This window comes from Anolis carolinensis, chromosome 5 (genome assembly GCF_035594765.1).
Source record: "Anolis carolinensis isolate JA03-04 chromosome 5, rAnoCar3.1.pri, whole genome shotgun sequence".
NCBI lineage: Eukaryota > Metazoa > Chordata > Lepidosauria > Squamata > Dactyloidae > Anolis > Anolis carolinensis.
In genome coordinates this window covers 60,214,133-60,230,288 of record NC_085845.1, presented here as the reverse complement: position 1 = coordinate 60,230,288, position 16,156 = coordinate 60,214,133, and the positions used below count along the sequence as shown (strand labels likewise).

The following is a 16,156-nucleotide window of genomic DNA, read 5'->3' as shown; positions in this document are numbered from 1 at the left end:
TTCAAGGGCACCATTTGCACATGCTCATCCACTGACTGTATCGTAGAGTTGGGCCTGAATCCTGTTTCATCTGTTTCTTTCCTGGTTTTGTACCGTGCCATCCATTTGGATGGCACGGGACGTTACAACCCCCTCTGGAACGAAAAAGCAATGAAATTGGGGGGGGGGGGGGGGAGGTAGCTGTTTGGTCATCTGATTTTTGGCGCTTGGCTGTGGGTCCTGTCTGGCAGGGCCTACAGCCATGCGTTGGGCGCTCGAAGCTCGTAGGCCCAGCTCGCAAGGCATATGAGAATTGAGTGCTTGGCGTTCAACTGTAGGCCCTGCCTGCCAGGCCTATGAGTGTTGAGCGCTCAGCTGTAGGCCTTTGAGTTGGGCCTATGAGCCGTTGATCGCTTGATGTTTGTAGGCCCGACTTGCAGGGCCTATGGACAAGTGCCAGGCCCGCTCAGATGTAGGCCCTGGTTGGCAGGCCCTGGCGCTTTGTTTTTTTCAGACCTTGGATGGAAAAGCCCATTTGCATTGGCATCTGTTTCCATAACCGATGGAAATAGGGCCATACAAATTGTACAAATAGAAACAGGCAGTTAATTCTATACAAATGCACAAGACAACTATATAGTCCTGAACTATGAAATAAAGTATGGATTACACCTTTAGTTGTAGTGTTGGGAAATTTCACTATACTATAAGGAGAAGTATCTGCATATGGATAGCAATAATAATTCAAGGCTATCTGATGAAGTCCACTGAAATTTTACCATTGTAACGTGATAACAACTATGCATGCTTTTTAAAGGGGGACATCACTAACATTCCAAAATGTACAGATATAAAACTGTTGAGTCAAATCCTTCTATTACTTCTGAACAGTATCATCCTTCATTCAAGATCTGAGAAATTAGTTTGGCTTTAAAACCTTCTTCTAAAGCAGGAGCAATAGATAAGGAAAGCTTGTGGGATACTCTTGACTCATTTTCAAATCCTATCAACTCTCATCAACTGTATCTTCTCCACTGACTCAAAAGTGGAACTGACCCAAATGGATTGGAAAAGGCTATTTTGAGTATGTACTCTCAAGAGAGATCCAAGGTTACTGTAAAATAATGTTTTTCTCTGGAGAATTCTATGTGCATGAATTTCCCTTCTGGGGTGATGATGATGATGTCGACATAGGAAGATGGTTGAAGAGATCAAGGGAGCCACAGTGAAAACAATGAGGGTCACATACAGCTTGTGAGCCACATAATTCCCATCCCAATTTAAAAGAACTAAAAGATAGGCATCTGCCAAATTTGAAAGCATTTATACTTCTTTTAGGAGGGTGATTACTTGAGCATCTTACCAGGAAAAAAATTACACAGGAAATGTGCAAAGTTCAAACTATCTCTGCGGCTTGAGCAAACTGCATTAATTCACCTATGCGTTCAAAAAACCCAAAACAAATTTATGCAAACCCATAATTATCCAATATATAATAAAAAGCATTCTACAAACTCCTCCATCAAAGATTAATGGACTAATACTCTTAAAACTGCAAGCTGGCATATAGTAAAGAGTATAAACAACTGCACATCAGCAGAATATTTTTCTTGTTGGTTCAACTTTCCTGGAAAATGTTAGCACAGTACTGATATTAAATGCATTTACCTTTATTACTAAAATCATCTATCAAAACAATTTCTGCCAGATACTTCCTTGGAGTTCGTTTAATAACACTGTGAACCGTCCTCATGAGAGTAGACCATCCTTCATTATGGAAGACAATGACAACACTGGAAGTGAGTAGATTCTCATCGTAGTGCCAGTACTTGCACCTGAAAGAAATAATTGTGTTACATTTCAATATATTCAGTACACCTGTATTGAAATGCAGGTTTCCACAGGGGGAAAAATAGGTATTAGACTAATTTTAAGTGGTTTTTGTCCCCAGGTCCTGGAATCCTAAGCCAGTATGGTCAAAAGTCATGGATTCTTTGAAGTCAACAATGTTTGAGAACCTGAGAGTAGGAGCCACTGTTTAGCAAACTTGTTTTGGGTTGCAAAAATAAAGAGAAAGGGAGGGAGGGTGAGAGAATGAGATACACTGTAGAAATTTGGGTAAATATTTCAGTTGCATAAAGGAATCTGGGTGCTTATTACCATAAGTTCCTTTTCAGACTAAACTGAAAAACTGAATTTATGACGAATAACAGAGAGACCTGGATTATGACTTGGAATGCGCTTCTGAATGTATATTTATATGGATATTTTAATTAATGTTATTTGTTTTAACTGTAATTGTTTTTTATATGCTATGTACTTTGTTGTACAGTATCTAATGATTGCTAATTGTAAGGCTGCCCTGAGAAAGGGTGAGAAAGGCGGGATATAAATACTTGCAATAAATAAATAAATAAATAAATAATGTTGGAGTCGTGAAAAATTTGGCAACAGTAAAAGTTTTCTGAGTGTCACCTAGAGGCCGTTTTAGACATTTACATAAATCTGTTTTGCAGTGCTTACAGTAGACTTTGCAAAAGATGTTTTAGGTGTACTTCATAAAAAGGAAAATCAGTCTGTTTAGCAAGCCTTACAAAAGCTGGTTTGTGATCAGCAATTGTTTTTATACCTATTGCAATTGATTTTATACCTATTTTATCTAGTTATATACCTGGGGTTATGTAAAAAATATATCAGGTCAAAAGCAGCCACAAGTGGGAAAGTTTAAGAATCCCTGAACTAAAGCAGTGCTTTCAATGCTAGACAAATGTAAACAAAACACTTAAAGCTATCCTAATTGAAGCCTCTGAGTCATCGTTAAAGGGCACCGCCACATAAAATGCATTATGGTGCCTATACTGATAAAAATGACTGAACAGCAATGACTGGGAGTAAGGAATGAAAACCAAGCTTAAGCAACAGAGTTCCTCTACATTTGAGTTCTATTTTTGAAAAGCCATAAGAGAGAGCAGAACACATAAGAGAGAGCAGTTCCTTTATCCCAGGATCCGATTCTAGGTTTTCTGCTTTAAACTGGATTATATGAGTTCGCACTGCCAGATAATCTGGGATAAATAGAAAACCTGGGATCAGATCCTGAGATACAGGGCCTGTCTGGAAAGGGCCCTTAGTCATCCAGCAATATCAGCAGAACTTTCTTTTCTGCAATCTCTATGTATTTTTACGTTAGATATTTCAAAATAGGGCTATCATAGAAAAATCAGACAACCGAAAAACGTACTTTCTCATCAGCATTGTATCTTTCTTTTGAATTAGTATTTGTCTCTCTTTTGTAACAGTCATTCATTTTATTATTTTGTGATCCACTAAGAAGCATAAAAGAAAAAAAGTCCTTATTTGGTGCTAAAGAGTCTCGCAACCAGCCAAGCAAATCTAGGCAGGGCACTTTCTAAAAGCACAGAACCATTATTAGGATATCTCCTTAGCAATGAAGTATGTCTTAATGAATGGAGACTTTGTCACCACCCATTAATCTCCAGGTGTTCTGGACTCCAACTCCCATCATGCCCACACGTAGTTCAGCTGTAATTCATTCCAGATAATAAATTACTTGCAATTTGCTCCTTCTTCTTCTAATAGCAAAGGTATAACCACATTAGATTGTGGTATCATTTTTATAGTTATAGAAATGTAGTTTCATAAAATAGTAATGCAGATATGTCATAGGGTTTAAGTACTGGTTTGTACTGTACCCCATGCTGCAACATTGATTTTTTTTATCTTCAAAAAGAAAATATCTGAATTATTTCTGAGGAAAGATAAACTTTTAAATTGGAATGATAATGGTAATGAACTACTGGAATAGTTGCTTGAAAAGATAAATGAATTTAATAAAGCCTTTAAAAATAAACAATCTAAAATCTCCACATTGCTGGATGCCTACTAGCAATGTTATCTGGGACTGATGGGACTTCTAGTCCAACGCATGTGAAAGGCAGCAGGGATAATAGAGACTGGCACAATACCATATTCCTGGGACATTTATGGTTTTGAAGGATAAAATCAGCACTTTGAGTTATACACCTCATTTTCTGTTCCTGTGATAACTGGATTTCGAAAAAAAAAATGGTTTGTTGTAGAAACAAGGATAAAGCTTCAGCTGAGACACATTATCCCAGTGGTGCAGCAGGTTAAACCACTGAGCTGTTGAGCTTGCTGATCGAAAGGTCAGCGGTTCGAATTCGGGCAGGAAGGGGAGCTCGCACTGTTAGCCCTAGCTTCTGCTAACCTACCATGTTTCCCTGAAAATAAGACAGTGTCTTATATTAATTTTTGCTCCCAAAGATGCTCTAGGTCTTATTTTCAGGGGATGTCTTATTTTTCCATGAAGAATTCACATTTATTGTTGAACAAAAAAAATGAACATTTATTATATACTGTACAGTAGTTGTCATCATAAACCAGCATAACCAGACAAACTGTGAATCCTATCAAGAATTTCTTGTTACTACCAATATTTCCATGTACAACACTTTATGGTACGTACATTTACTGATCCTGCATGCTCTAGTGTTCTGTTCAGCGGGCATGCTTCCAAACAAAAACTTTGCTAGGTGTTTAACCTCAGCAGACTGAAAGCCAAAACCAAGGTCACCACAACATCTATTATAGAACTCCAATATGCCGATGACAACGTAGTCTGTGCACACTCAGAAGAAAACCTACAAGCCACTCTAAACACCTTTGCAGAAGCATACGAGAAGCTCGGCCTCTCACTGAACATCGAGAAAACCAAAGTGCTCTTCCAACAGGCACCAGCTAATCCCTCTGCAATGCCAGGAATACAGCCTAATGGTGTAACATTAGAAAATGTTAACCATTTCCGCTACCTTGGCAGCCACCTCTCCACAAAAGTCAACATTGACACTGAAATACAACACCGCCTGAGCTCTGCGAGTGCAGAATTTTTCCACATGAAGCAGACAGTGTTTGATGACCGGGACATCCGTAGAGATACCAAGGTGCTTGTTTACAAAGCCACTGTCCTCCCAACCCTGCTCTACGCCTGCGAAATGTGGACAGTCTACAGACATCACACTCAACTCCTCCTCAGAAAAATCCTGCAAATCTCTTGGGAAGACAGGCGGACAAATGTCAGTGTGCTGGAAGAAGCAAAGACCACCAGCATTGAAGCAATGCTCCTACGCCATCCGCTGGACTGGCCACGTTGTCCGAATGTCCGATCACCGTCTCCCAAAGCAGCTACTCTACTCCGAACTCAAGAACAGGAAACGGAATGTTGGTGGGCAGGAAAAGAGATTTAAAGATGGGCTTAAAGCCAACCTTAAAAACTGTGGCATAGACACTGAGAACTGCGAAGGTCAGCTGTGACCAGCAGTGCTGCAGAGTTTGAAGAGGCATGAATGGAGGGCTTAAGGGAGAAACATGTCAAGAGGAAGGCCCGTCAAGCCAACCCTGACCGGGACCGCCTTCAACCTGGAAACTGATGTCCTCACTGTGGGAGAACATGCAGATCAAGAATAGGTCTCTTCAGCCACCTAAGAATCCACCTTCAAGACCCCATGACTGGAAGACCATCATCCTCGACCTACGAGAGATCGCCTAAGTAAGTAAGTATATTTAGCAATTCAGCAAAACCTCTACTAGGTCTTATTTTCTGAGGATATCTTATTTTAGAGGAAACAGGGTAGCAGTTCAAAAACATGCAAATGTGAGTAGATCAATAGGTACTGCTCCGGTGGGAAGGTAATGGTGCTCCATGCAGTCATGCTGGCCACATGACCTTGGAGGTGTCTATGGACAGTGCCAGCCCTTCGGCTTAGAAATGGAGATAAGCACCAATCCCCAGAGTCGGACATGACTAGACTTAATGTCAAGGGGAAAACCTTTACCTTACTATCCCCATGATAACTCTTTCAAGAGTGAATTTTCCTTCCTGGGGGTAGATTTCTCCCACTTCCTGTTGCTTTATCCCTGATTTAACTGAGTCAGATGTTTGTAACTCCGGGACTGCCTGTAGTTAGGTAGAAACTCATATGTACATTATGTGCCTAGCCTTCAAAAGGGCTTGTAGCTATAGTAACAATAAACATGCTGTGAAAGTCTAAATTCATTATGTGGCCAGGTTTAGAGTTCACAACAATAAGTTGAAGAAACCACAGGCATCTAGCACGATTTCTCGTCACTGCCGGAGGGTAGCACTCCCTGACTTATTTCTCCCTCAAGTCATGATTCGGGGAGGATATCTAACTTAACCAACTTATAAACAAACACATACACACACACACACACATATATAAAAAACAAAAAACATTGCTATGACTTGCCCACCCACAACTGGTTCCCAAGCAACTGAAATCTAACTAGATAAACCTGAAAAGCTAGTACTTAGGAGAACAGTGACATCCAGTGGATGTCTCAATTACAAAAAAACTAACTAAGCATTTCATTTCATTATATCTACCTACACACACATAGCATACCACTTTTTAGACATGCATCACTTTGTGACACAGTAATTGAGTCCTCCTAGCAAGCTGAAAGCGAAACCAATTCTTTATAAGAAAGATGGACACATACATAAAGTGTGATACTGACATGTATGGGGACACAATGTAGCTCAAGAAAATCTTTCACTCATGTTTTATTGCTTATTGCTTATTTCACATAGACTCAGAGGTTTCTCGTTGCATTCTGTGACACACCTACACATAGAGAGCTACGGTGGCACAGTGGGTTAAACCCTTGTGCCAGCTGGTCTACTGACCTAAAGATTGGGTTGATGACCTCAAGGTTTGATTCCACGAGATGGGGCGAGTTCCCGTCTGTCAGCTCTAGCTTGGGACATGAGAGAAGCCACCCAGCAGGATGGTGATACATCTGGGTGTGCCCTGGGCAACATCTCTGTAGACGACCAATTCTCTCACACCACAAGTGACTTGCAGTATGTTCTTAAGTTGCCTCTGACATGATAAAAAAATTACAGTCAACACACTAATGTGTTTGGAAAGATTTATAGTATACTTTATCCATTACAGGTTTATCCTTATACCTGTAATAGACATTAGATATACTCTGGAGTAAAATTTATCTACAACCTCTGAGCAAGCTGATGTTGTTCATTATTACTTATTTCCTCAAGACATGAATTTCACACTGGAATCAACAAGGTAACTAATGTTATGAGGCAGGTTATGATATGTCTTCTATCCATTATCAATTAAGAATAACTGAAGTTCCACCACTGTGTTTCTTGATATAAACAAGGAAGTATTTTTAATATAAGTTTCATTTCACAATGGAATTCTCTTGAAAGCTTGATTCATACTGCCACCTTGTGCAAAATATTTCGCACTGCTATTCCACCGAGCATTGGCTCTTACTCTGCAGCACTTTAGCTCTAACTATAGCTGTTGGAGAAACACGTTATCAGATATTCCTGTCTCCATCTGGCACCTGAACTGTTTTACCCTCTCCTTATCTTTTCACGTGTGACACATGAACTAACACACTTCTCCTAGTTTGTTACATAGATCACATTAAGTGATACTGAAATAAAGCTTCCTTTTACTCTCTTCCCCATACCAAGAACAGAATACATTGTAGTCAGGTCTAGTTTAGCAAGCATTTTAAAAATGCTATTAGCAAAACAGTACAGTCTCTGCTCTTTGCCAGCAGTTACACTTCCCTAAAAAGTGCACCCAACCAAGCAGTTTTGAGTTGTTCGTGACATGTTTATAAACACCCAGAGAAACATAGGAATTTGATCTATATAACTTAGTATAACCTACACTGGAAGGTGCTAGCTCTCCAGCAGCTGAATCTGAACTTTTCCCAAATCTGTTCAGAATTGCATCTGAGACTCTGCACACAAATTATGAACTCTGCCACTGATCTATGAGGTTTCTTCTAAACCAATCAAACCTTATGTGACACAAGCAAGACAGAAGATGGCAATTTTACACACACTGCCAAAAGTGATTACACCAGACACCTGAACTTTATCCTCTGCATCACTGAAGTACCCATCCTGGGAGCAGTAATTATTTTAATGATGGAAGCAGGACAATGTTTTGTCATAACACATTTGCTTTACATATAGGTTCAGGCACAACGAAAGGGCACTGTGATTTCTACTATTATCTGCCAGTAATGCTATCTACTAGACTTGTGCACGGATCCATTTTAGCCGTTTTACTTTGGCCAAACCGGCTTCTTCGGCTCTACCGGGTGGCCGTAACGTCAAGGGCTCAGAAGTCACATTTTCCCGTCCATAACGGGACCATGTGGCAGCCAATCATGGCTCCTCCTCCCCTATTCGGCATCACAGTTGCCCTGGCTCCAGTGTATTTAGTTACCTCTCCTCTAGAGTAGAAAGTAGAAACAGCTTTAAGGAAGCATTAAACTCAAAGCAGAAAGGCATGAGGGGGAAAAGGGCAAGCACAGCATGCAGTGCAAATCAAGAGAAAAAAGGGCTTTTTAAAGGAAGCCCAGCCTGGGGAGCCTGGGGAGGCCCCCCCCCCCAATTGCCCAGATCTAGCCATATTTGTCGGCTGCGGTCTGAAAACTCCATCCGGCTGTGCGCCTGTTTTCAGGAGGCGCACAAAAATTGATATGGGGGTCTACTAGTATCCAGCAGGCAGAAACTGATTGATAGCCGAAATGCACAAGCCAACTATCTACTCAACATGACAAAATAATCCAGCCTTCATTTAAAAGAATAGGCATGCAACTAGTAGAAATAAGAAGGTGATTTTCCCACTTCACAGGACATTCTGCTCTTAAAGATTAAACCAGCCATTCTAAATTGGACTGGAGAATTCCTTGATAAAATTGCCATTTGTTTGACCATCAACACTGTTCTGTTAATAGTTAGCCAATTATTTTGTTTCTATTGAGTGGTCACTGTTCTCTGAATTTTTGAATCTCTACCCACCTGCACCATTTGGATATCCGTCCATCAATTTCAAGATTGCAATTCATCTGATGAACTGGACTCTAATCCACAGAAAGCTTAATCAATTTGACAAAGTAAGGCCAAATGCACTGCTGCTTTTGGTACAGTAAGTACAACAGCTATTCCCCTGGGATTAGGTTCAATTCTAACATCTTCTGTTTCAAAACAACTTTGACTGCAGGACTACAAAAGATTTCTGCCCGACACCTTGAATAGTTACTCCCAGTTAGAGCAGGCAATAACAGACTAGTCAGAACAATTTATTTTGATTTGAAGGGGTTTTCTTCTTAAACCGAGGGTTCAATCAAGACATGCTCTTAAAGAGGCTTTCAAAAATCAGTGCTTAAGAAAATCCCTGCCCTCAGGTTTACAACCTAAAAGACAAGAGAAGAGATAGAGAAGGAGATAAAAAGAATACATTGAAAGAGCTGGATTCAATCTTCCCTGATGACAGGAATATGTACAATTCTGTGTCCAATTGGGGTTTTTTCATGCTCAAATTACAGCCGTGTGATTCCATTTCAATGGCCATCATTATTCCAGGCTACAGAATTCTGGATTTTGCAGTTTGGGAGAAGTATTCAGAATTGTCAATCAGAGCACACTAGTACCTCCCAAAACTACATATCCCATGATTTTACACAATACAGCCGTGGCAGTAAGTGGAATCATAGCACTTCAATTGTGTAGTTTAAAAGACTCCGGTTTCTACATCACCTATCGACTGAGTGTCTAAGGTAAAGGTTTTCCCCTGACATTAAGTCTAGTTGTGTCTGATTCTGGGGGTTGGTGCTCATCTCCATTTCTAAGCCAAAGAGCTGGCATCGTCCGTAGACACCTCCAAGGTCATGTGGCTGGCATGACTGCATGGACCATTGTTACCTTCTCGCTGAAGCAGTACCTATTGTTCTACTCACATTTGCATGTTTCCAAACTGCTAGGTTGGCAGAAGTTGGGGCTAACAGTGGGAACTCACTCCCTCGATTTAAAGTGCTGACCTTTCAATCCGCAAGTTCAGCAGCTTAGCGGTTTAACCCACTGCTCCACCGGGGCTAACAATAACCAATTATCATTTAGTGCAATTTAAAATACCATAAGTATTAATAAATAGCAGTTTAAAAACTATTTGTCCTGTAAAAACAATCTAGAAGTTAAAATTCACAACGACAGAGCAATTTAAACTAATAGTCCGATAAAAACAGTCTAAGTATATATCACAATTTAACCAGCCATTCCTGTCTGATGGTTTCCAATGCAGTCCAGCCATTCTCAAAGGCTTGCTTAAATAGCCAACATTTTAGCTCTTTCTTGAAAGTTAACAAAGTGGGCACTTGTCTTATTTCCTTGGGGAGAGCATTCCAGAGCCGGAGGGCCACTATCAAGAAGGCCCTCTCCCTTGTCCCCACCAACCTCGCTTCCAGAGCTGATTTTCAGAAGGTATAGGGGATTATAGAATGTATAAGGTTGGTGGTTCAAATGTGGGGAGCAGGGTGAGCTCCCACTGCAAGCTCTAGTTTCTGCCAACCTAGCAGTTCGAAAACATGCAAATGTGAGTAGATCAATAGGTACTGTTTTGGTGGGAAGGTAACAGAGCTCCATGCAGTCAAGCTGGCCACATGACTTTGGAGGTGTCTACAGACAACACCGACTCTTCGGCTTAAAAATGGAGATGAGAACCAACCCTCAGAATTGGACACGACTAGACTTAATGTTGGGAAAACCTTTCCCTTTCCCTTATAGGGGATTACAGTAGTAAGAAAGAAGAAAAAGGGGAATTCAGGATTTAAAGCCGCCTCAATATGGATAGAGCCACTCCATCTATAGAAAGAGACCTCTGAGTACCAGCCTACATATCTTTTACTTTATCCAGTTATTTGGAAGAGAAGCCCAGAGCCCAGAATTCTTAAATTATTAATGGCAAGAGACAGAAGAAAACCTGATAGTTTGTACTTGGGGAAAAAATGCACTGAACAAAAAACTACTTCCCAGCAGAGTTACATTTGGCAGTTGCCACAAAACTGCGAAGGAAATGTTTTGCTTAAGTCTTAAAAGGAACCATTGTACTATTCTTTCAGAGTGAATTCAGCGTAAAAAAACACTCTGCAGCAGACAGTAAATTCACAGAAGAAAAATAACCCGAAGGGTAGCAACTGCCTGATTTTGTTCACAGATCACATTGTGGAAAATATTCCTCAGACAAACAGTTGAGTTATAGTAGCCAAAGGTATGACTGTCCCGATAGTACAGTTAGATCCTGGCACTATGCCTCATGGGAGAGAAAAAAGGTTATATTTCAAACAGCAAGTTACATAGAAAGAGTTACATAAACTTTTCCATGGCAGGCCAACTCGTATCGCATCTAATAGAGAAAAATACTGTAATTTCAAAACACCCACAATGTATATTTTGCATTGTTTTATTCTGCTTGCACCTTACCTTTAACTGTTGGATTTTACAGTGTTTTGTATAGATGTTTGATGTTGTTTCTGTAAATGTATATGACCATTGGTTGGAGCATTAATAAATTGATTGATTGATTTCAAATCAAATGTGACTTTAAATAAATTATTTATTGCTCACTGTTTTCATGCTTGGTATACTATTTATAATATTTAACAACATATTAAATGTGTGAAAGTGTGCCATACTCAAGCCATGCTTTCTCCACTGATTTCATTAAAAGGGTTAAGTACGTGCTTACAACTCTTCTAAAACAATGGAAGAACCAGACTGGGGATAGCTTATGCCTTTGCTTTTGTATTGAGAGAAATAAGCACTAACAATCACTGTGAATATAATACTGCAAGTCACATGAATTTTAAATACCACTGTCAGTAACATTCTCCTGGGAATACCAGTATTTTTCTTGGAGCTTTATATGATTGCGCATCAAGAAATACCAATTATATCAACATATTTCTTCGAGTTAAAAGTGGATGTTGGATGATAATTGAATGGATGACTACTTGAATATGATACTAAAGGGAAGTAATTATTACAATAAAATCTGGAAAAATGGAGACATAAATGATCACAAGGTTTTGTTTGTTACAGAAATGAATCATAGCAAAGAAAGCATACAACATTAAAGACCAGATAAAACCTTATGCATAAGTCAACAAGGAAATAGTCTTATCATAACAACCCCACCTGAGTCATTTTAAGCACAAAAATCAAAGAAACCCATCATGTTAAAAGGACCGTAAAAATAGGCATTTCAGATACTTACTCTTCTTGACGTATGTCATTAATGCTTCGATCTAGCGAGATCATATCACTTGCTACCATGTTAAACCCAAACTCTTTAATGCTGGCTTGAACAGATTCTTTATACTCTGCTCCTAAAACATATGGCTTGGCTTCCTCACCAGGGCCATTGACAACTCCATGAGGTTCAGGTTCTTTGGGTTCAAAATTACCAAGAATTCCAGGACGTAATACAGGATCACGGTAGACAAGAGTCTGTGGCTTAAATGTAAGATACTGTCGCTCCATGATGTTTTGTTGATCATTACTGCCGCCAGCAAGAGGATTCCCTTCATTTTTGGCTTTATTCCTTCTTCGAATTGCCTCCAAGTCTACCTCCACACCTTCAACATGAGGCCAAGGTAACACAGGTTTAAATTTGTCATTTCCAGGAACGAGGCCATGGTCTCCATTGTTTGGCTTGAGATTTCTGGCTTCCCTGTCATCCTACACAAGAGGGACAAATAAAACCATAGAACAAAATTATCTGCAGAGTTGAAGACCCAGCTTCAGTTTCTCATTCCAACAGTAATTCAAATGTTTCACAGAGATACACACACAAACACACATATGCACTTCTAAGGGAAAGGCATGCCATTATGAAAGTGCAATAACAGAGACAGCACTTTAAAAAAAAGTATTAAAGAATTTTCAATTACATGCATTAAAAACTAGGGTTGTACAGAGACAGCACTTGTCTGTGGGGCATCTTGTTAGATTTTGCAGTGTTGGATGCTCTTTGCAGGTAAAAGTACCTGGAGTTAATATTTAAACAACTAAATGGAAACCTCTGTAAAGGACTCTACTGTTTCCCTTCTCATTTCTTTGCATTGGCACCTTGTTCTCTTCATAATGAAACAAAGTACATTGTTTGGACAAAGATCATGTGACTAAAATAACTCTGTTAGGTAGTGATGAAGTATACACTTACAATCAGGGCCGGCCCTAGGTAATTTTCATGTGTAGGCGAACAGAATTTTGCCCCCCCCCGCCGGCCCTGCCCCCCCCCGCCTGCCCCCCCTCCTCCTATGGAGCCTGGTGCAGCCAATGGCAAGGTAGGGAAGCCGCGGCGCGAGGAGGAGGAGGGGCCGGCTGAGAGTGGGCATGCACTTCCATGTGCGCGCATGTGTGCATGCATGCGCACGCACCCCCGCCTCCTCCTCCCAGACTCGCTGCCGGAGGCAGGCAGGCGAGGAGGGAGGCGCGCCCCAAGGGACAACAAGAGAGACCTTCACCGGCACAGACAAGGTAGGGACACCGCGGCACGAGGGCCTAGGGGCCTGGCACTGCCCACTCCCAGCCGCCCCCGCCCCCTCCTCGCGCCAGCGGCATCCCTACCTTGCCACTGTCCATGCCGGTGAAGGCCTCTCTTGTTGTCCCTCGGGGCACGCCTCCCTCCTTGCATGCCTGCCTCTGGCAGCGAGTCTGGGAGGAGGAGGTGGGGGTGCATGCGCATGCATGCACGCATGCATGAGAGGGCGTGTCCCCTCCCAGCGGAGGGGAAAAAAGAAAAAAAAACCAAGAAGCTGCTCAACTTGGAGGCGCCTCAACTGCACCCCCCAGAGCATGGCACCTTTGGCAGCTGCCTAGTTGGCCTAACGGGTGAATCGCCCTTGCATGCAATACAAATGACTTTTCACTGCAGTGTTACTCAAAGTGGTAGTCTGTGGACCTATGCCAGTCCATGAGCCATTAGTTGTTGTTTTATAGCAGTGGTTCCCAACCTTTTTTTAAAAAAACCAGGGACCACTCTCCAACATTAGTACCAAAAAGGTTACAAATCAATTGTTGGTCAGCTTTACATTCAGTTTGGTTATTTGGGGTGCTGATTCAGAAAATTGCATTGGATAGACCACATCAGCTTTAGTTTCTGATACAGAACATATGCCATCCAGTAGTCTCCATCTGCTCGCCCACAGAAAACCATATTTAATAATCTAGAGCTGATATAATCTATCCAATGTAATTTTCTGAATCAGCACCCCAAACAACTCCAGGAATAGGCCTAAAAATGAAGACACCAAGGCGCGCCCTCGCTTCCTGGTGTCACATGTAATGACTGTGTTCAGGAGGAGGGAGGAAGAGGAAAAGCAGCAGTCAGGAGGCTTGATGTTGTGCCTTTTGTGGGTAGTCAGCCTCTTGACATCCCCATTGCCTCGGCACTGTAAGATGGTTTCACAAGACTAGTCAGTCTTGTTGCAACGGTGTAGTAACAGTAAGACCACGGACCATATTTCAGTTCTTGGGGATCACTGGTGGGTTACGGACCACAGGCTGGGAACCACTAGTTGATAGCAAGGAAATAAAAAAGTGACAATTTTGGTGAGGACACAAATATGGTAACCTACAGTCCACTACATCAGATGCCTTAAGAAGTCCTAAAATATATCGCTTAAAGAATAATTCCAGAAAATAGTTCTTATAAAATGCACAGACTGCAGAATCCATTAAAATTATTAATATAATCTATCCCCCTTCCTCAAAGTTTAACAACATTTCATACGATTAAAACAAGACCATTTATACAGGATCCAAGAACAAATAAAATAATTTAATGTATACCCTCACTTTGTCTTTACACATGTTCCAAGACAGCTTTCTTTAAAAAAGATGTGGTTAAAGTTTAAAATTGTCAGTTTAATTTTTTAAACTATAGTTTGAAAACACATTGTTCATTATGGTCAACATGCTAGAGCTCCTAATTACATTCCTGAAAAAAGTCTGTGCTACTTTAAAACATAAGCTGATGGTTCTATAATGAAACAAAGTCTAAGTAATTATTCTGAACCTCTGTAGACAACAATGGAAAATCTAATTTCCTTCTTGTTGCAAGGCTACAGAAATATCACACTTCTAAACAAGCCAGAACATCCCCTGAAAATGAAAAACAACACACAAGGCACAACCTGATAAACAACTGATTAAATGAAACTGCAGCTTTGGTTCAAGAGAGGCTAATTCAGCATCAGTAAGGGAGATATCTCTACTGTTTACAAAAAACTTACAGCGATGTCACATGAGGATACGGAATCACAATTCTAGAAGGGAAACAGTCCCGAAGCTATTAATCTGAATTGCCAGAATGATCTCTATAAATTCTCATGTGCAAATAGATGAAAATACTCAACATGCACATAAGCCAGCCTTTCCCTCTCGATACCACATATTTGTGAACACTATTGGTGCCCAGTTCTTAAGCTATGTTGCCCAGTGAAAAACACCAAATCAAACAAACAAACAAAATCAAACACAAGAAACATACAGCTGATATGGTATGGATGTACTGCAGGCATGTAAACTGGTCACATTTTTATTATATATACATACTATTTCGACAATGCTTAAAGTATATGAGATAGTTGGGTCAAACAAGGATTTGAGACAGGTATATAATTATTTGAATCATCCTGCAAACTGAGCCAATGGTGGCGCAATGGGTTAAACCCTTGTGCCAGCAGGACTGCTGACCTGAAGGTTGTGGGTTCGAATCTGGGGAGAGCGCTGATGAGCTCGCTCTATCAGCTCCAGCTCCCCATGCGGGGACATGAGAGAAGCTTCCCACAAGGATGGTAAAACATCAAACATCTGGGCGTCCCCTGGGCAATGTCCTTGCAGATGGCCAATTCTCTTACACCAGAAGCAACTTGCAGTTTCTCAAGTTGCTCCTGACATGTAAAAAAAATCCTGCAAATTTACTGGCTTGGGATGATAGAAGTCCAATATAATTTGGAGAGTTATATCTTCCTCACCACAAATCTGACAGCTCAAACTGTAATACAGGCAGTGCCCAAGTTATAAACAAGAAAGGTTCTGTAGGCTTGTTCTTCAGTTAAATTTGTATGTAAGTCGGAACAGTTACATTTTTAGGTGTAACTCCAGCCAAATAAATATTAGGGCTGGGCAAAAATTTGGATGCTGGTTGTAAGTGTTTCAAAAAATCCATATGTAGGATCTACTTTACGAAGCCAGGGCAGCGCCCCCGCCCAACACAAA

The 16,156-nt window shown here is 40.8% G+C and overlaps 1 protein-coding gene across 2 annotated transcripts in view; it reads right to left on the bottom strand.

The window, feature by feature from the left end:
* Positions 1 to 16,156, bottom strand: part of galnt7 (polypeptide N-acetylgalactosaminyltransferase 7) — a 79,529-nt gene that overhangs the window by 20,653 nt on the left and 42,720 nt on the right. For both annotated transcript variants that reach the window (XM_008107581.3, XM_003219051.4), the window contains exons 2-3: positions 12,147 to 12,610; positions 1,648 to 1,814 (exon numbers count right to left, since the gene is read on the bottom strand). In XM_008107581.3, coding sequence (XP_008105788.1) covers positions 1,648 to 1,814; positions 12,147 to 12,610 — 631 coding nt within the window. The remainder of the gene's footprint in view (positions 1 to 1,647; positions 1,815 to 12,146; positions 12,611 to 16,156) is intronic.